The 20,397-nt window shown below is 42.1% G+C and overlaps 1 protein-coding gene across 1 annotated transcript in view; it reads left to right on the top strand.

Moving 5' to 3' along the window:
* The window catches only part of EPB41L4A (erythrocyte membrane protein band 4.1 like 4A), a 141,328-nt gene extending 135,015 nt beyond the window's left edge, over positions 1 to 6,313 (top strand). Inside the window, exons 21-23 of the mRNA XM_015418652.1 lie at positions 604 to 714; positions 4,160 to 4,241; positions 5,141 to 6,313. Coding sequence (XP_015274138.1) covers positions 604 to 714; positions 4,160 to 4,241; positions 5,141 to 5,269 — 322 coding nt within the window. The 3' untranslated portion in view covers positions 5,270 to 6,313. The remainder of the gene's footprint in view (positions 1 to 603; positions 715 to 4,159; positions 4,242 to 5,140) is intronic.
* Positions 6,314 to 20,397: the final 14,084 nt, after the last annotated feature.

Genomic DNA, 20,397 nt, shown 5'->3' with positions numbered 1-20,397 from the left:
TTGCTCCAAACCCCCTGAACTTCAAAGAAAGCTCACGACTGCGATGATCCAGAGACAGGATACTCTCCCTGGCCCAGGCATCTGCAGTTTTCCTAGATAATTGCCTTTCAAGCTTTGTAGCTTTAAGAAGAGCCATATCTGCTTTATGGTTTGTTTGCTTTTGGAGCTCTTCTAATTCGTCCATGCGTTGGAATGCTGGCTTGAGCATTTCTGTGACATCGTTTCTCAACTACTGACGCTGTTTAGTTAATGCATGCATCAGAAAATTTGCAGTGAGTGGGGTCTCTTCAGTCATTTGTTCACCCCTTCTCAGCATTGCGGTCGAGGTGGGAGGAGCGTCTGTAGCTGAAAAGAACTCTGTTAGACGTAGCCCACTTACCTGCTTGTTTTTCCCCTTCTTGCCAGCTTTAGGTGCCATCATTCACAATGTGTTTATTTGCTTTGGGAAGAGTAAAAATAATCACATTTGAGCAGCCAGGCGGCAAGCTCTGGACACCGGCTGCTAACCCGGAAGTTGGTTGTAGCCACTCCCCAACTTTGTTGGTCTTAAAGGTGCCATTGGACTCAAACTTTTTGCTGTAAAAACTGTTATTTTTCCTTTAGGACTCAAGGTGACCCTGTTCGCATTAGGCACTCCCATTCTCCTCGGAGCTATCGTCAGTCTCGACGGTCCCAGTGTTCTGATGGAGAGAGATCCGTTCTTTCAGAAGTGAAGTATGTTAAGTATTTGGTCATTAATGAGGCATAGTGTCATAATAAAGAAGTGCTCCTCCTCCCTCCACACACATTTAGGATCACATACTGTATGTAACTACTGGGCAACATCTTGTTCACAAATTTTCCGTTCTCTGGCTGACTCCTCAGGAAAAAGTTGAGTGGAAAAGTCCAATGACTGGCACCTTGACTTCAGTCCCCTCCCCCTATTTCACCAAGTGCTGTATAAAGAAGAAGTTATATTTTTACTGACAAGATTAGACCTCCCTGTATTTCCAGAAGCAGAAAACGAGACGTTTTCCTGTTAGAGGAAAGGACAGTATATGAAAACAATTACCTCTTCCTTCTTATCAGGATTGTGAAGCTCCTTGAGGGAGGTAATGTGAAATAGTTGTCAGTTACTTTTACACCACTCCCCAAATTGGTATCTTCGCATGTAGCTTCCAGAAAATAGACATTAGACATTTCCCACTGTGGAAAAGGTGGGGGGGGGGGGGCCCTGAGGTGGCTGGTCCCTTTTTTAGGCAGAGACCTTTTTAAAAACAGAGAATAGCTTTCTCTTCAAATATTTGTTTGTTTGTTTCAATTTGTATTCCACCCTCCTTGCAAGCAGGCTCAGGGTGAATCACAAAGTAGATTCTAAAACACATCAAATACAATCTTACAGAATAATTTAAAACAATTTAAAACAACATAAATTAAACAGGTTGCACTATTTGTCTATGTGCAAAGTTTCCAAGCTGGTGCCTTTAAGTCTCTAAGATCTTCTTAGTCTGGGCCACGTAGAGGTGGTGAATTTCAGCATGGGAGGCCAGGTTTTTATTGGATGCCTGCCACCTCAGCCAAAGGCCTGGTGGAACAGTTCCATTTTACAGGCCCTGTGGAATGGTAATAAGTCCCACAGGCAGTGTTCCCTCTAAGCTGAGTTAGTGTGAGCTAGCTCACAGTTTTTTAGCCTACAGCTCACACATTTTTGTCTTAGCTCAGGAAGGATGGCTCCAAAGCAAACTAATGCATGCAGTAGCCAAGTGGCTCGCTCACAACTTTAATGCCAGCAGCTCACAAAGTAGACTTTTTGCTCACAAGACTCCACAGCTTAGAGGGAACATTGCATAGGACACTGATCTCAAACAGGAGCATGTTCCACCAGGTCGTAGCTGGGGCAGAAAAAGCCCTGGCCCTGGTTGAGGCTAAGTGGACATTCCTTGGGCCAGGGACAACCAGCAGAGCTTGGATCGGCAGAGGGCAAGGCTCTCCAGGGCACATATGAGGAGAATCAGTCCATCAGGTATGTCAGTCCCAGGCCATGCAAGGCTTTAAATACCAGTACCTTGAAATGGATCCGATACTCAATCGGTAGCCAGTACACCTGACGTAGCACTGGCTGAATGTGTGCCCGCACCGGCGATACCGTCAGCAGGCACACCGCACATTTTGTACTAGCTGGAGTTCCGGGATCAGCCGCAAGGGCAAGCCAGTGTAAAGTGAGTTTCAGTAATCAAGCCTGAAAGTGACCATTGCATGGGTCACTGTAGTCAAGCCCTGGGGGGAGAGGTAGGGAGCCAGCTGCCTGATCTGCAAAAGATGATAAAAGGCAAACCTGGAAACCGTGGCAACCTGGGCCTCCATAGGAAGCGAGGCATCCAGGACCGCCCCCAGGCCCCTCACCTTCTGGACTGGCACAAGTGATACACTGTTTAGGGTGCATTGGGGGTACAGAAATTGTGGGTCTTCTACCCCAAATTTTGTGGAAATAAGCAAAGCATAAACAGCTACTGTACATGCTCTCCTGTTACTGAGAAAGGATAGTGCTTGTGTTTCAAAAAGAAACTGTGTTATATGAGAACACCACATTTAGAATGGTCTGTCAAACTCCTCAAGAAAAAGGTCAATTTCCACCATAGGTGACCTCTCATATTTTGTTCGGTAATGATGTAAAGGGAAATCTATGCCACTAAGCGATAGGATGTTGGAATGTCCTTGTATTGTTCTCAAAGAGTCTTATTAGAGATAATGTTGATGCATAGTGTACAACTCACAGTTGCTTGGGCCAGAATCAACACCCACTTGGAAGTTAGTGTGCCACTACAGGGTTTGGGATGAACGTAGCGTTCAATCAGATAAGGTGAAGATGACCATCTTCTGTAGATAAATTGTAGCCTGTCTTGAGGTTGGGCAGGAAAGAGAGATGTTTTTTTTGTCCTTCAATCGCCACTTAGTTTCACTGTTAAGAACCCTGTTTCATACTTTGTTGTTAGCATTTTAAAAAGAAAAATGCCCTGGATTTCAGCAGCTCTTGGCAGCCTGCCTGAGACTTACCACCCATATCTTGTGGTGCCACTTAATTGACTCAGAGTTTCAGCCAATCAGGAAGTCCCTGCTGAGTCACAAAATTGGGAGTGGGTGTCTGTGGACCACAGCACGTATGGTGCATCTCCTGGTAAGGTATAGTTGCATAAAATTATTTCAGTGGAAAGAGAACAGCATTTAATCATATGTTACCTAGACTTCTGATTTTATACATTAATGTGCGTCCTTGCTCCTACAGTGTATCTGTGTTCCTAAAGGTCTCCCCCACCCCTACTACATTCCTCCAGGGCTTTCACATGTCACTGTCTTACCAATACTATAGAAAGGGTTTATTCAGCTGCGTGCTACAAACAAACTGAAATACTACTCCAAGTTCTATACATACTTGGTAATGTAATGATGAATGTTTAGACTTGTTTCACTGTATAGGCTTTGATCAGTTAGAAAACATAGAACTGCTAACCTGTGAAATTTACTCTAAATGAATGCCTCATCAGAATGCTCTTCTGTAATACCTCCTTTAATACTGTGGTTAGGTTCCTGAAAGCAGCTTTGTGAAACAGCTCTGTAAGATCCAGAGGAGTTAGCTGTGTTAGTCTGTTGCTGCAAAATAGTAAAAAGCTACTGGGCCTTTTACTATTATGTAACTCCGTAAGAGGCATTGATACCAGTGGTTCTAATGGAGGTATGTTCACACAGGAGACAGCATCTGGTGGAGGTGGCAATCACCAGCTGACTGCCTCTCCTGGGCTCATGTGCTGGCACCTCTGGGTTGCTTTTCATGCTGAGACTCCTGCCTGGACTGCTGCAGCTCCTACTGAAGCCTTGTTACTCAGCTGTCCAGCTCTTCTGTGACCATTTGGGAGGCTGCCGTACTGCCCCTGGCAGAGCCACATCACCTTTTGGCCGCACTGTATTTTTGGATGATCATCCTGTGGAGCTTCTGCCTTGCCCCCTTTACTCACGTTTTTTTAAAAAAAATTACACCCAGGTTAGAGTGCTGTGATGAAACAACTTTATACAAAGCAGCTTTATAGGAGGTATTATTGTATTCTTATGCAGGTGACTTTTCCAGCCAGAACCCCCTTTTACTCCATAAACACCAAACATCTTGCAGCTTGTTCTCTTTTTCCAGCTCTAAAATGGACCTTGTGCCTCCATTACCTGTAACTCGCTCTTCAGATGCTCAGTACTCCACCATCTCAGTATCTCACCAGGTTGGTATTGGAGTGTTTTTAATTGTGGTCTAAAGCAAATATTTTCAAAAATATTTCTGAATTTCATTTTTATTGGGCCTATTGTGCAGTGCCATTTCTAAAAGCCTCACTGGGGTGGGGAGGGATTCATAATATACCAGAATGTAATTTTAAATTCTGAACAACATATCGTATACAATCCTATGTTGCATTATATTGGTTTTCTTGTGTTTTGAAAAACCAATAAGCATTAGTAGGGTCTTAACAGAACATGACAACTCAGATAGGGAATTTCACTAAATTCATTGTCAATATTTGGCAACAAAGCAGTGTTTACAGATGTAAATGTGAACCTAACTAGCTGTTGTAGATGTATCTATACTGTGGCTTGCAAGTTGAATCATTTAACTGATGTTATTAAACAACTGGTAAAAAACTAAGCAAAATTCCATCTCAAACTACCATTGTTCTCTGCGCATTGCCAAAGTAAAAAAAAAAATCTGCGGTTTGCTTCCTTTTTACTACATGGTAGCCATTTTGTGGTGATACCCACCACCCTTTCTAAAAATTTCTCTAGTACCCACAGGCTTAGTAAGCTTGGGACCCGTTTTCTAGGCTTATTATGATTGATATGAATACTCTTTTTAAAATAAGATAAAATAAGATTTCATTATCGAATGGTCATGCCAATAAACAATTTTAAATATCCCTATTAGGCTAGATGCAAAAAAGTTATTTTTAATGGTTTAGCAGTTCACTCTGTCTTGAGACGTAAACTCAGCCATTCATTCATTAGCTAAAGTCTGCAACTGTTCTCAAATTCATTAGTATATTAGCAGGACTGTCAGGATTGAAACAAAGAACAGGAATTAATTCCTGTTCAATTCTACATTAAGAATTGTTTTATTTATTCCCTTCAGAAGAGAAACGGGTCTAAAGACAGCTTGATAGAAGACAAGGCACACACATCCATTAACAACCTGGATGGAAAGCATAGCACAAAGACAATAAAAACTGTACAAGCATCACGACTCAAGATGGAGACCTGATTCCAGTGAGTGCTGAATGGATGCCACTCCTTGAATTTGTGAATTTCGTCAGAAGATAAGAATCACAAAAGAGCATTTGAACTGCTGCTTCATTGCTCTGGAACAGACACTTTTTTCTCCTTCAGCCATTCCCATCTAAAGCACTGGACATAAGTCAGCTGCTGACATGTTAGCAGTCCTTATGGTAGAAAAGCCTGTTTTGAAAAGCAATAGCCATCAGCTACTACATTTCCAAAACCAGATCAGATGAAAGTTTATCATGACAACCTAGTAACTTAAGAATTACTTCACTTCAAGAGTGACAGTGTCAATTAAAATATTGAAGGTTTGATGCTTTTTCTAAACGTGCAATAGTGAATGTTTCTAAATTCACTTATTCAATTTATATGCTGAACAGGAGCAGTAATTCTTGTCTGTACTTCCCTAGCAATATACCATAATGCCAGTGTTTAATATTTTATTAGAATGTGACAAAATGAGTTCTTCATACAAGTATTGGTTATGGAGAGTGTTTTCCAACAATTTTATATGCCGATTTTCGATGAACTCTTGTATCTGGATTTAGGCGTCTCTGCCTAATTTGTAATAGTGACACCATTGCCAAAGCTCTTAGGGCACTTACCTCATTCTGCAGCTTTGAATGAGGCATCCTGTTATAGTGCAGAATATGATAGATTTTTAGAAAAGTAGGTTTAAAAAAAAAAGAATACATCTGAAGCACGCATTGTATTCTTTGAAACTTCCCTGGCTTTTTGCTCCAATTGTTTTTTAAGCAAGCTGCCCCTTCAAATGTTCCTATACATTCTAATTGCTGGGAGTCTAAATTGTCAACAAGAAGGCCCACAAGTGAGGTGTTAAGTGGAAAGGGAACTGAGACAAGTAAGGAGACACTGATCATTGCAGTAGTAGTTACTGTAGAAGAGGGAGTGCCTACAAACACTAAAGCCCCACCAAGTAATCAATTCTGTTGCAAAGCGAGACAGATACCATGCAGCTCAGGAGAACAGAATTTAGACCAAAATGGGATCTGAGCAAAGCCCTTAACCCATCAGCTGCTTCACTGTGGGTGTCCATTCCATTCATTTTTCTGAATAAACAGTTGCAAAGATTTTCAGTTATTTAATCTTGTGTCTGACACCTAACAGTAACATGCCATTGGGAGGAGGGGGATATTTCTTAGAACTGAACCATCAGTGCAAAACCTCTACCAAAAACTGTAAAAGTCAGTACAGAAACACTGTGGTTGCACTTACATTTAAGATGGTGACTTTCCCCATGTGAGACCAGGCCAAGAATACTTGCTGTGTTCAAGGGTAGACTTGGCTGTTAATGACATTCCGTATATTATTAGTGCAATCTTTGTGCAAACTGAGCAACTTATTTTCAATGCTATGCACAAAAAATAAGTTATATTTCATTTTAGCATTGCTTAGCTAATAAAAGAGAACATGGTCAGATCAAAATTAAACACTTTCATATTTATTCAATGGGAAATAAATATCTGCTTAATTCTTCCAAATGAAACGAACAGACCACATGCTGAGGGGACAAATCATACTTAGTTTACATTTTTGTATCAAATCAAGATTTGATTTCTGCCACGGCCGGCTCAGTCAGTGACCAGCATACACAAGTTTACATAAAATCAATTTCACAGCATTAAAAATTCACTCAGGCTACTGTATGTGCTTTCCGTTCTTTATACACCTGTGAGCAAAACTTAGCCACTATTCAGGTTGTTTCATGGTTCATATCAGACAGAAGATAATCAAGTTTAATTTTACGTATTTGATCTGCCAGGGAACTTTCCAATCAGCGGCTCAATAAGTTTCGGCCAGATTTCTCTGTGCCTAGAGCAATTAAAGAAAATATGTTCCACTGAATCAATTTCCTTTAAAAAGCAAGAACAGATCCTATGCTCATAGGGGACTGATTTAAACCTCCCTTCCAGAACAGCAGAAGGTAAAGTTGAACTTCTTGCCAATGTAAAAGCCCTTCTGGAATTATTTGATTCAAGAAAATATAGATATGGAAGAGGAACAGCAACAAATCTAGAATTTGGAGTAGAGATAAAACCTGGTGTTCTATGAGTATCCATTTGTCTTTCTATATCTGTCACTCTTTGTTTAATAAGTGATTTGGCTTAGTCTAACCCACAGTTCAAAAATACTTGGGAAGATAAGCCAAGTTTTCCAATGGTTTCCAAATCCGCTTTCTGCCAACTAGATTGGGGTTCCAGAAAGTAGTATGGCATCATCTGCATATAGCAAAACTTGAATATTCCAATTTGCTATTTTAGGAGGGTGGAATCTGGGATAGTTTAAAAAATCTATCAGATCATTAATATAATAAACAAATAGGGGGCTAAAAGGCAGCCCTGCCTAGTCTGCTTAAATGTTTGGACGGGTTCAGTCAAATGCCTCTATCAGCTATACCTCACTCTAAGAGCTGTTTGCGCATGAATGGCCCTTATAAGAAACAGTAATCGCCTATCAATGGATTCTTGCTTTGACCTGAATCATTCCAGTCTCTAGTCTAACTCAGGAGTTTGTACACATTTGGGTACTTGCAGTATTGCCCTTAAGAATTTGGACTGCACTCTCTCAAGTGGAGAGAAGGAAGAGGATGGGGGCCCTAAAATTGTTCCGTATAGTAAAACAGTCTAAGAGCAGCCGGTACATAGTGCCCTCCTTGTGATTGACAGAATTTAACTATGCTCTTTGCTGTTTTTTCTCCTGTGTCAGCTGCAGCTTTATTATGAATTGTTCTCACTCCAGAAGCTTGCAGGACTACTCCCAGATATTTAAAACTAGTGACTTGTTCTAACCTATGACCTTGGAGCTCCCAATGTCTAATCTTTGGATTCTTCCCAAAAGCCAAGACTTTGGTCTTCTGATAGTTAATCGTGAGATATTCGGCCTCACAATAGGCAGCAAAAAGTTTTAGCACTCGTCTCAGCCCGACTGAGGTTCTGGAAAGTAGTACGGCATCATCTGTGTATAGCAAAACTTGAATATGCCAATTTGCTATTTTAAATAAATCTGTCTAGATTACACAACGACTATCTTTATATGATAAAACAGACTCTGATTTGAGCATAGAAACATTAATTACAGCCATCCATATTATATAATAAACAAATAGGGGCTAAAAGGCAACCCTGCCAAACCTCCTTAAATGTTTAGACGGGTTCAGTCAAATGCCTGTTTCGGCTACACCTCACTCTGAGAACTGTTTGCGCATGAATGGCCCTTATAAGAAACTGTAATCGCCTCTCAATGGAGGAGGCCTGTAATTTTTCCCACAGGCGAGTTCTGTTAACTGATCAAAGGCAGCCTTTAGATCCACAAACGCTGCGTAGAGAGATGTTTGACCCCCGGAAGCATATTTCTCAATTAGAAGTTGCATCATTAAGCAGTGATCTAACATTGACCTCCCAGCTCTAAAACCTGCTTGTTCGTCTGCAATTATCTCTTCACTCTTTAGCCAGTCTAAAAATTTCTCTAACAGATGTTCAGTATATACCTTGCTTACTCTGCTCAGAAGACTGATCGGTCTGTAGTTAGATGGCTCCTCTTTCTTTCCCTTCCTATAGAGGGGAACTACTATGGTCATACCCCAATCCCTTGGGATATGGCCAGTTCTGTCAATGTTTGTGAATAGATGGGCTAAAAACGTAGCCCACCAGTCTATATTTGCTTTAAGTAATTCTGAAGGGATACCATTGGGACGTGGAGCTTTGAAATTCTTTAATTTACAAATATGGGCTTTTACCTCTTTGGCAGAGACAGGAGGCCAGGTTGTCAAATTATTTGTTAATAAATCATGAGGGGTTTGTATAAAGTCTTCACACATTTTTTTGAAAAAAGGAAGTCCATCTAGCAGGAGAGATGCATGAGAACAGAGGGGAAGTAGCTTTGGTGTTACTGTTGTTTACCAAGTTCCAAAATCGGGTTGTAGCTTTGGACTTAGCTGCAGCAATTAGATCCGCCCAGTTTTCTAGTATATTGTTTCTTACAGCGGGAGACCAATAGTTTGTACTCTTTTTTTGTACCGAAAGGAAATTATATGCTTCCTGTCTAGTCTCATTGCCAGCTCTCCACGCTACCTTGTAGGCCTGAATTAAAACCTTTTTTGCATGGATACAACTTTGGCCAAACCATGTTTTTGACAGAATGTTGACCTTGGCCAGTTTTCCTTTCGAAGGGCAAATCAAAAACTTCCTCAATCTCTGTACCAGATCGTCATACATTTTTAGAGGGTTGTCTGCATCTAAGTCAACCTTAGATACTTGACAGAGCAACTGCAGATTTTCAGCTGTCAGAACTTCCTTTGTCTTTAGTTCTAACGTAGGGGACCATCTCATCTCACCTGACGGCCATATCATTCCAACAAGGGATAATTTATAGAATATGTGGATTGTAGTATTTCAGTACCTAAACAGGTCTGCAAAAGTAATGGAAAGTGGTCTCCCTCAAGGTAAGTAAGAATTTGAAAGCTAGCCACCTGTGAAAGCAAAGCTCTATCGACTATCATATAATCGGCTGTACTGGTTCTCGTCCCAGCCATAAATGTAAATTCACCCAGGATGTCTGCTCTGATCCAACCATTTAAGATAAACATGCTTAAACTGGACACAAACTTTGTTAACAAACCCCCTCCATAATTAGAATTCTTATATTTGGATCTTTGCGGTTGATAAATATGTCCCCTGCCCTCTTCCGAAGTCATCTTATATTTTGTTGCCAAAGAAAAGTCATCCGGTCATAGTCGTGCATTTAAATCACCAGCCACCAGAACCTTCAGGATAGTTAACAGTGAGAGACCTCACATACTGCTCACATATTTGTATCAATTTTCTCATTATCTTGTACTTTTCTAACCTGCTGACCTCTGCTGGATTTCATGCTTACCAACCTTGGCAGCCTGCACACAATTCTGAGACAGATGGTAATTCTATTGTGGGAGAAAAGCTTTTAGCAGTGTTCATTGTTCCAATTTATATGAGATCTTGCCCTGCATTTCCTTTTGTACAAGCTAAAAAATCTGCAGTGGACTGTAAATACCACCAGGACCTGTACTTCTAAAAGTGCTTGTTACTGAGTAAACCTGTGTGTCTATATCACAATAAGTACCACAAAGAAATCTATGCCTGTAGCTCAGTGTCAGCAAAATACACCTTTTAAGAAGACTGCAATCTGGCCACATCCCTATTACAATGTGTATTAATTATATATTGCTGACATTAGTACACCTTGCTGCAGTCCAGGACTCTGCTCAGGTGGAAGTATTGCTGGAAACTATTATTCTGTTACACCTAAAAAGGTGTGGCTGTCAAAGGATGCTTCACAGCTGCTTGATTTGAGTATTTCTCATTCACCATATTGGCTCCATTTGGCCAAGGAAACTAGAGTGGTTTTATTATGTGGCCGAGTATCACGCACCTGTTTCAAGCCAAACTCTGACTGGTGACTCTCTAAACAAATTCCTGTAAGAATGTCTAAATGTGTCACAGCATCATAGTTCAGATACAACAGCAAACCATGGATCTCAGAATGTCTAAATGTGTCACAGCAGCATAGTTCAGATACAACAGCAAACCATGGTTTGTCATTATGTGAATGGCCAGTCTCATGGGCTAACCTTTTACTCCTCCCTTGCTACTCTTTAAAATGCTTTACAATGTAAGAAGCAGTGATCTGACAGACAATTTGCTCACCGTACTAACCCTGAATATTGTCCGGTCATTGCTACTGCTGCTCCATCAGTGGCTAACACCAACAACGTTAAACCAGTCCAAACCATTTTTAGTCATAAGCTTCTCACGCACTTAGAAAATTGCTTCTGCAATGGTTCAAGTAGGCAGCTCTTCACTCAGTAAAAACTCTTCCTCAATAATGACACTGACAGGATGATCAAAACACACATAAATCAGAAGTCTCAAACAAGTTGCAGCACCAGTTGAGTCATCCAACCGTACTGCAAACTGACTAGTTTTTAACATCTTGATTAACTGTTTACTGTCATCATCTGACATCACAGACATTCTACGACTAAGGGTACTTGAAAGAGCAAGGGCGTGCATCTTACCCACCGTATGCTCCCCCAAGACTGCTTTCACCATGTTTATAACAAGTGGAAAAATACAGTCCTTCAGCTACAGTGTGAGGTTCTTCAGCTTTTGCTATCTGTGAAGCTACCTCAGAAGGTGCTTTCAGTGCAGCAGAACTCATAGCCATTTTAACAAGCAATCACTGATGTTGTTTCGTTTGGCCATGTTTGCACAGGAAAAGCTCAACTGGTTTTGTCATGGGTTCACTGTGCTTGGTTTTCAAGTTTTGCATCAGCTTTGACAGTTTCATACGAGCACTAGCCAGCTGGCTAGTTGTGGTTTTACAACAGGACTCCAGCACAGAAAGGTGTATCCTTCAAGTGGGCTTCATGTTTGTCTGAAAGATGAAAGAAAACACATTAATATGCTCTCCAATTCTTCCCACAACTTCAACAATGACATTTTCACATTTGAGATCAATGTTGTTAAGTAGTATGGAGCAGTGTTCCCTCTAAGCTGAGTTAGTGTGAGCTAGCTCACACTAACTCAGCTTAGAGGGAACATTGGTATGGAGTATTTCAAGTAGCATAGTATTTTGTCCTCACGGTCACCTGGCAGTGTTGACTAAGGCCATTAACCACTGACCTCTATAGATGAAAAGGGATCTGAACCTGTGTTTCATACATCCAATTGAAGAACTCAATTCATCACACTGGATCAGAAACAGAAGAAATAGGACAGATCAGGCTTCAGACACCCATGGATGGTCTGAAGCAGATGTGCCAAATGTGCATGCTGAAAAAAGGCATTCCCTCCATGTCTTCCAAGGGCTCCCACGGATCAAGTCAGAGTTTATCAAACACTAGCTAGGTAAAATACATAGGTACAGGGCATAAAAGTTTGGAAGTTTATTCAGACCAGAATACTATGACCGTAGGAGATATTCTTGTAAAGAAGTCCCACCCTAGCAAGCTTATGCACAAGCTTTTATAGGATATACATTGGTACATGCACAGTAAGCCAAACACAGTGAAATTTTAGAGAACATGCTGGTGAAATATATGGAAAACAACTCCAGACTTTATTGGTTTTGTGGTTAGCATATTCTGTTGTTAAGATAGCAAGAACACTTCCTCCTTATCCAGCTATCTACATGCCTATTAGTCTCCATGGACTAATGGAATGGAGACTTCTAAGTTTCTTTATCAAAGAATGTAAGTTTGATGGACCTGCTTATAAGAGTATGGTCTTGGAACTACTGGCCATGTGAATACTAAAGTGTTATCCAACCCAAAAAGCCAATAAATTCCTTAAAAGAGAAGTAGTTGGCAATGGAGCTTTGGAATGAAAATTAAATAAGTTATTTCAGGGCATGGTGGAAAGCCTCCTCCCCATCCCCCCCCCCCAAGGCAACCTGGAGTTTTAAAATAGAATACAAGATGTGATACAGACTTAACTGCATTAGTCAATGCTGGGTTCAGAGTAGGTTTTCAAATTGTACAAAAAACAGCTTCGCTAGGCCACGGAAGGAGAGACAGGAGATAAAAGGGAATCTCTCTGTATGCCTATGAAATGAAGCAGTTTTTCTGATTAAATCTAGCTGGATATGCTACAGTAACATAAAATATTCTCTAAATTTCAAGTCTCATTCTATACAATAAAACCCTGCATATAGATATATGGCTGCAACTTTCCTACTTGTTCAGGGAGAGAACGTTGTTCTTCTACATAAGGGTATGTTCTGGCTGAAATGCAGAGATGGTATGTAACCAACTCCTAAACACATAACAGCTAGAGTTACTGTATGCCTTTTCTGACACCACATTCATTCAAGAAAGTAATGAATGGGCAACACAAAGGCAAAGTTAAGAATGAGTAAGTTAAACATTAGACACTAGATTCAGACTGCCCAGAATCTTTTGACATACCTGTATTCTGAAACATAACATTTGTCATCCAAAACTGTGGGTGGAGTAGTATGCTGCCTCTGAAAAAACAAAAGCACAATGAATCAGTTTTCAGTACTGCTGTGCATACTTCAGTACCATTAGCAATGTTGTGCATTAAAGCAACCCGAAGTAAATCCTCCCATTGCAGTCAATTACTTAACGTGAGCCTAGAATGGGATAAATGTACTAAAGCGGTTTTAGTACATCTTAAAAACACAGAGGATGCTCTGTTTCCCGGTTGCAGATATTGGTGTCTGTCTCGGGTAGTTGCTAACTAGTTGATTGCTGTACATGGCTTAGAAACAAAGTGTACATGCTACACAGCCTCAATATGAATTACTCACCCTTAATGCTAGGACAGAATCCCTGGAATGGATTGCATATCCAACACTATTCTTCTGAGTGGTAAAGAACAGGGCTGCAGAAATCTACTCTGGGACAGCGTTTTTTCATCTATGCCAAGCTTGGCAACCTGCCCCTTTCCTGTCGTGCCCTGATCTGGCCATGGCAATCCATGCAACTGTCACCTCCAGATTAGACTATTGTAACTCGCTCTACGCTGGCCTACCCTTGAGATTGACCAGAAGCTCCAACTGGTACAGAATGTGGTAGCGTGAGTCCTGACGGGAACGTCACGGATGGCACATATGCATCCAGTGCTGCACCAGCTACACTGGCTTCCAGTGGAATACCAATGCCGAGTCAAGTTCAAGGTTTTGGTATTGACCTATAAGGTCTTGAACAGACAGGGACCGACATATCTATGGGACTGTCTCCTCCGTTATGTCCCCAGGAGAACCTTGCGCTCCTTAGACAGCAATCTACTGGTGATCTCCAGCCCTAAAGACATCCGGCTGCCCTCAGCCAGGGCCAGGGCCTTTTCGGTCCTGACCCCAACCTGGTGGAACTCTCTGCCAAATTCCATCAGGGCCCTGGGGGATCTGATACAATTCCGCAGGGCCTGCAAGGCAGAGATGTTCCGCCAGGCTTTTGGTTGAGGACAGCAACAGTTTCCTTCTTGGCTGGCACCCTTTCTCATTCTCTGCTGTTTGCATCTATTTTGCCCTCCTCCCCCCGTCCATGAAGTAGCCGGCAGTGGGAGTTGGAACGGAGGACTGGTTGTTCGCCGATTGTCTTTAATGTTGTACCAATGTTTTAACTGATTTTATCTTGTTTTATCTGGGGTTGTACATTGCCCAGAGAGGAGGGGTGATTCATAAATATAATAATAATAATGAGGAGGAGGAGTCACCTGGGCCAAGGAATTCTGTCCTTGGTTCCCCCTCTCCCCAGGAAGCCTACTGAAGAGTTACTAGCCCCTTTGTTCTAAGCAAGGGATATCCATCCGCATGACAATGTATAACAGCATTGAGGCTTCCAAGATGGAACCCCAATAATGGGTGAAATGGATTCAACACACAAAACAGACTGTGTAAGTTGTAAAGAGTCCAATACATCCTACTGGGTTAATCTTTGTTTCAGTTGGACAGTGTCAGCTAGGAAAAGGACCAAGATTGCCCAACAGACAGCTTTAAATTCCAGCAAAACGTCAGCATAGATCACCTAAAAATAATGCCTCAGGTTTTAAAACAAACATGGTTTTATATTATTTATAAGTGCAGACAAATATTGTCCCACATGCAGCAGACCTGGTAGGAACAATTCCTAGCATGGGAAAAAAGCTGCAAGGGGGAGCTTGTTTTGTGCCTTCTCAGACACCACATTCACTACCAGCCAAGATGAACGGGCAACACTGAAGGCAGAGAGTACAAACAAAAATGCACACACTATACGCATACAGAGAATAAATGTCCTTCTCCACACTGTCACTTTATACCTATCTGCATGACTACACCAGCAGCACCTCCCGCAGCTTCTACCAGAGAACAAACCAATTCATAAACAAAAATGCACACATTATATGCATACAGAGAATAAATGTCCTTCTGTCACTTTATACCTATCTGCGTGACTACACCAGCAGCACCTCCTGCAGCTTCTACCAGAGAACAAACCAATTCAGAGCTCTCCAGCCATGGTGCAGCATGTGCCACTACTTCCTGTAAAGGGACCCTGCTAAGGCCTAGTCTACACATGAAGCAGGAGGTGGAAGTGAACACTATATGATGGACTCAGTGCAGTACATGTAGCATAAGACTAGGATGAAGGAGATCCATGTTTGAATCCCTGTTTTGCCATGGAAACTTGCTAGGTGACCTTGCACCACTCACTCAGCCCAACCTACCTCACAGGGTTGTTGTTATAAGGATAAAATGGAGTACAATGATACTATATGCTGGTTTGGGTCCAATTAGGGAGAAAAGTGCCTATTACTTAAGTAATTATTTAAGCTGCAACGAGGAAAGGAAAAATCTTACTCTGATGCTCAAAAAACATTGCACATAAAGACCTTGAACAGCAGGAGCCAGCTGTGCCGGAACTTTAATGCCAGGTATATTGTGCCTCTGCCCTGACCTGAATGGGCCAGGCTAGCCCAATTTCATCAAATCTCAGAAGCTAAGCAGAGTCAGCCCTGCTTAACACTTGGATGGGAGAGCACCATGGACATCCAGGTTTGTTACACAGAGGCAGGCAATGGCAAACCACCTTTCTTTGTCTCTTGCCTTGAACACTCTATAGGGTCACCATAAGTTGACTGCATCTTGATGGCATTTTCCACCACTATATTATGTTTACATACTACATACACCAAACTTAAGGCCTGGTTTAAAAGCAATGCTGGCAAGACAATAGATCTCACCAGCATGATGACCCATTAAACTAGGCTACCACCCATACAGAGCTGTGATGCCTGCTTAACTGTCAGGCTAGAGCCTGGTAGTGCAGGGACACATTGTCCAGGTGTGCTTTGCATGGGAGGTGAGGCAGGTTAGTTGAAAGCAGCTAATATGAGTGCAAAGTCATACCAGTAAATTCTTTTACTTCACCAGCACCTCATCTAAGTATGATGAAAGCCTCATCTACACAATCCAGCAGAATAAGGTGCAAAAATCGGCTATACAAACTGAAGTGCGGGGGAGGGGGGGTTGGCACATTTTAAATGCATTACGTCGAAATTCCCTGCAAGCAGAAAATCAGTGCATCAGGAAGAGAGTCTGCAATCTGCCTTCAGTGCGAGGAAAGTGGGCTGCAGACAGAGTAAGTAAATCTAGCCTAACTCTTTGTACACTGTTTGATTTCTATTTACAGTAACTCATTAATATTAGGAAACTCGAGGGGGGGGGGAGAACAGATGCAAGTCCATTTTACCTCCACCACACTTGCCCGCTCCACGTGGACACCACGCCTTAAGAGGAAGCAAAGTTCTATACAGGGAGCAGAAGCGTCAGTATCGCTTGTGCGTAAATCAAATTCTTGAATCTTTATCGAGAAGACTCTCGTTAAGTAGGAAACTAACATAACACGCTGCAGACTAGAATATTGAATCTCCCGGATGCGCTTTCTTTTTATTTTAACAGGAATTACTTATACAGGGATCATTGAAGAACGGCCCCACCCTCCACAATCAATGGTGGCAGCGCTCCCCCCATTCCACCATCCTGCTTAGACTCTACTCTTCGCAGACACTTAGTGTCACAAAGGGCGCCAAAAGCCCGTAGGCTGCACGCGTGGCCTCCGGCATTAACTGCAGCAACCTACAGACTGCATTTCCACAACTTTCCCCCCATGCGCCTACAGGAAACCTACCGTCACCTACCTGCAATACAGCCTCAACGCCTGCCTGCGGCCCGCACCACAAGGCAAGAGACCGCTCCCTCCCCCCTCAGTTCCCGAAATGCTCTGCGTTGGGACAAACCATTACTTCTGGAAGTGCGGGGGGGGAACAGGGCAGACGGCATCACGCCCGACCGAAGGAGGGGAACATACCAACGCCTTCCCGGGGGAGGGCAATGGCATGGGATGTTCCAAATACCCTTGAATCTCTCTCCGTTTCACAATCAAGAGGGTAACGCGGAATGTACCAACTGCGCTTTCCTCTTTTGAGGGAAACGTCAAAGTGCGGGACAACGAGGTGAAAATTATAGTTCTACAAGGCGCCTCTGTGGTTCGTCAGTCCATCAGAGCAAAGAAGAGCGGCTTGATGAAGTGTTAGTGGAGCGGTGCATTCTGGGAGTGAAAGGAACCTGTGGTTCTTCCAAACGCGAGCTCTGGCCTCCTTTTCTGATTTTGGTGTCTGAGGATTTGCTTTTCATTCAACAAATTGTTGTACTGGAAAATTATTTGATGTGTTTACAGTCACATATTTAATATTAATAGTTAGAGTTCTGATGTTGGTGTCTGAGGATTTGCTCCTCATTGGAAAAGGGTAAAACATGGATCCTCATGAATTCATATGATTTTTACATTGAAACGAAATAAAAACCCCATCATATTGTAGGCCATGTGTTAGTCTATAGGGGGCACCACAAAAATCACGCACCCACAGATTTGTGGCACCACAACAGCACAAAAACATGATTACAAAGCACGGATCCTAATGAATTGATTTGATTTTTACACTGAAATGAAATAAAACCAACATCATACTGTAGACCATGTCTTACTTAGACTATAGGCAGCACTCCAAAAATCATGCCCCCATTAATTTGTGGCACCACAAAACTGGAAAAACATGGTTCCAAAGCACGGATCCTCCTGGATCCTCAGGGTTTTTCAACTGGGTCACCTGAAACACACCATCAAATCACATACCATCAAGGGCCCAAAACGGTCAGGGGCCCAAAATTTGTTGGTTATCCCGGGTCCCAAGGACGTTAAACTACGTAGCTGCAACCAGGGCCAGGGCTTTCTCGGTGGCGGCTCCTACCTGGTGGAACAAGCTCCCGGGGGAGATCCGGGCCCTGCAGTTCCACAGGGCCTGCAAGACGGAGCTCTTCCGCCAGGCCTTTGAGTAGGAGCCGCCGCCCCATTATACCACCACTGTCAATGTATCTTAAAGGATGCAGTGACCAGGCCCAAGGAAGAACCGGGAAACGGTAGAAGATCTGATGTCATCATTGAACATGTACATCAGGGGAGTACCATCTGGAACTGTGGAGTTACCATCTTGGATTTAGGACATTAGTAATGGATTGAGTACTGTGGTTTTACTGTTGGATGTTTTATTATGTTTTTATATGTTTTATATATGGCATGGCTAATGGCCTGCCCTTGTTAGCCGCCCTGAGCACACTGGGGAGGGTGGGATATAAATATGAAAAATAAATAAATAAATACCATCTTTACCATTTACTTGTAATGTAAAGCTTGAAACCTCAGCCAGATTGTAATCTGGAACAACACCATTGTCTGAAGCATGTACTGTAACCAATGAAATGCAAGAGTCTGTGCTGGAGGGAAGACCAATGATTGGATGTTATCTTAACAATGTGATTGGATGCTAACTTTGTAAGGGCGTGGCTACACCAGCCCGGGAGAGTTTAAAAGGCGCTATGCTCCACAGTTGTTTCTGTGTGTGTTGTCGTGTAGTCTGATGCTGTGTGATCTTTGGAAGTTCTCGTTCCCAATGAAGCTGATTCACTTTGTACTTACTTCGTTGTTGAGTTGCATACTTAACAGTTCTGCTTATGTTCTTATCAACCATGGGGTTTCCCTGATAATGCGGAGTTCCACCGTAACGATCACAATAGTGATGAATGCATTATTTGAGGAAAGTAATGCTTTGCAGGTGCCAAAGTAAACAATGTCATATCCCTTTAACATAAATATAACCTTGAAGGAAGATAAAAGGACTGTACAAACAAAAGGGAAAGAAGTAAATGTATATTTATTGTGTAGTGAGTTGTTTGTTTGAAAATAATGATAGGTTTCAGAGTCATTTTTCATCGTCTGTTGCAGAGTACAGAAACAGACCTGGGAATTGCTCACTAGACACAAAGCTCCGTACTAAGAAAGCAACTGTGTCCAGTATGTTAGTCACTGACTTGGAATGTCAGCAATTCTGGTTAGCTGCCAAGCTTGAATTCCTGATGAACACAGCACTGCCCTTTCTTTTCTCAGGAAAAATATAGTTTAATTTAATTTAAGCATGTACTTATGTGAGAGGATTGCTGTACAAGGCCCATAACAGACACAGCATACTATCTGAGCCATGTTTTGGTACTCCACTATGGGAATCATGTTTTTAATAGTGTTTTTTAATGTTCCTCACTTGTGGGATGCCTACCAAATAGTGAGAAAGTATATGAAAATGTGGCCAAAGCTGGACACATTCCTTCCAAGCTGGCTTTGGCACACCTTTCCTCTCCTGTTTCTACTGCCTCATCTGCATCCTTCCATGGAACATGGGCTGAGGAAAAAGCAGATGTTGGGGTAAAAAAATGGATGGGAGGACATATCAAGTACTTCTCAACCTGCTGTTTCTCCTATGCAAATCACCAGGGGTCTTGTTGTAGAAAAAGAGCTGCCGGAGCTCATTAGCATAACTCATTAGCATAACTTATTTGCATATGCCACGCCCCCTGACATGAAACTAGTGGGGCTTGACATTAGTCAACTTTCGCTAGATCTTACCCTGAGTGATAACCATTTCCATGTAGTGGCATTATCAGTTGCACATTTGTGACCAAGATCAGGCTTCAGTGCTCCAATGCGTTTTTCATCCCTCCTTGAAACATGCATTATCCATAGCCATGTAAAAGCAGGAGAGACCATAGCTTAGCATTCTCATCCCTTGGCATATTAGTAGAGATGTCAGTTAAAAACAAAACATAGGGGAAACAAATTCCACTTTGGGCAATCAACTTTTATTAAAACAGCGTAAAGCAATTGGTCTAAACATTCTAGCTATACTTTCAAAACCATTGTAAGGTTTGTTCTTTGTGATTTACATGCAACAACTGAAACATTTACGCATCATATACCACAGCTTTGCTGTAATCCACCGCACTGTGGGAAGTCCCCATCAACACCTTTATGTAAGTGTGCCTCCCTGTCGTTTTCCTTTGTAGCACGTTGGTCACCACATGGCATCTTAATCCTCTTCTTAGGTTCCTGTTGCCTTGCCCATCTGTTGTTTTGGCATCTATGGTGCCATCTATGAGGATGTATAACCCAGTGTCAACAGGGATTCTGTTGGTGTTTTTTAAAAAAGGGGACATATGGCA

The sequence above is a fragment of the Gekko japonicus genome, unplaced genomic scaffold (genome assembly GCF_001447785.1).
Source record: "Gekko japonicus isolate JY-2015 unplaced genomic scaffold, Gekko_japonicus_V1.1 scaffold541, whole genome shotgun sequence".
Lineage (NCBI taxonomy): Eukaryota > Metazoa > Chordata > Lepidosauria > Squamata > Gekkonidae > Gekko > Gekko japonicus.
The sequence above is the reverse complement of the archived record's forward strand: the minus strand, read 5'-3'. Positions and strand labels throughout refer to the sequence as shown.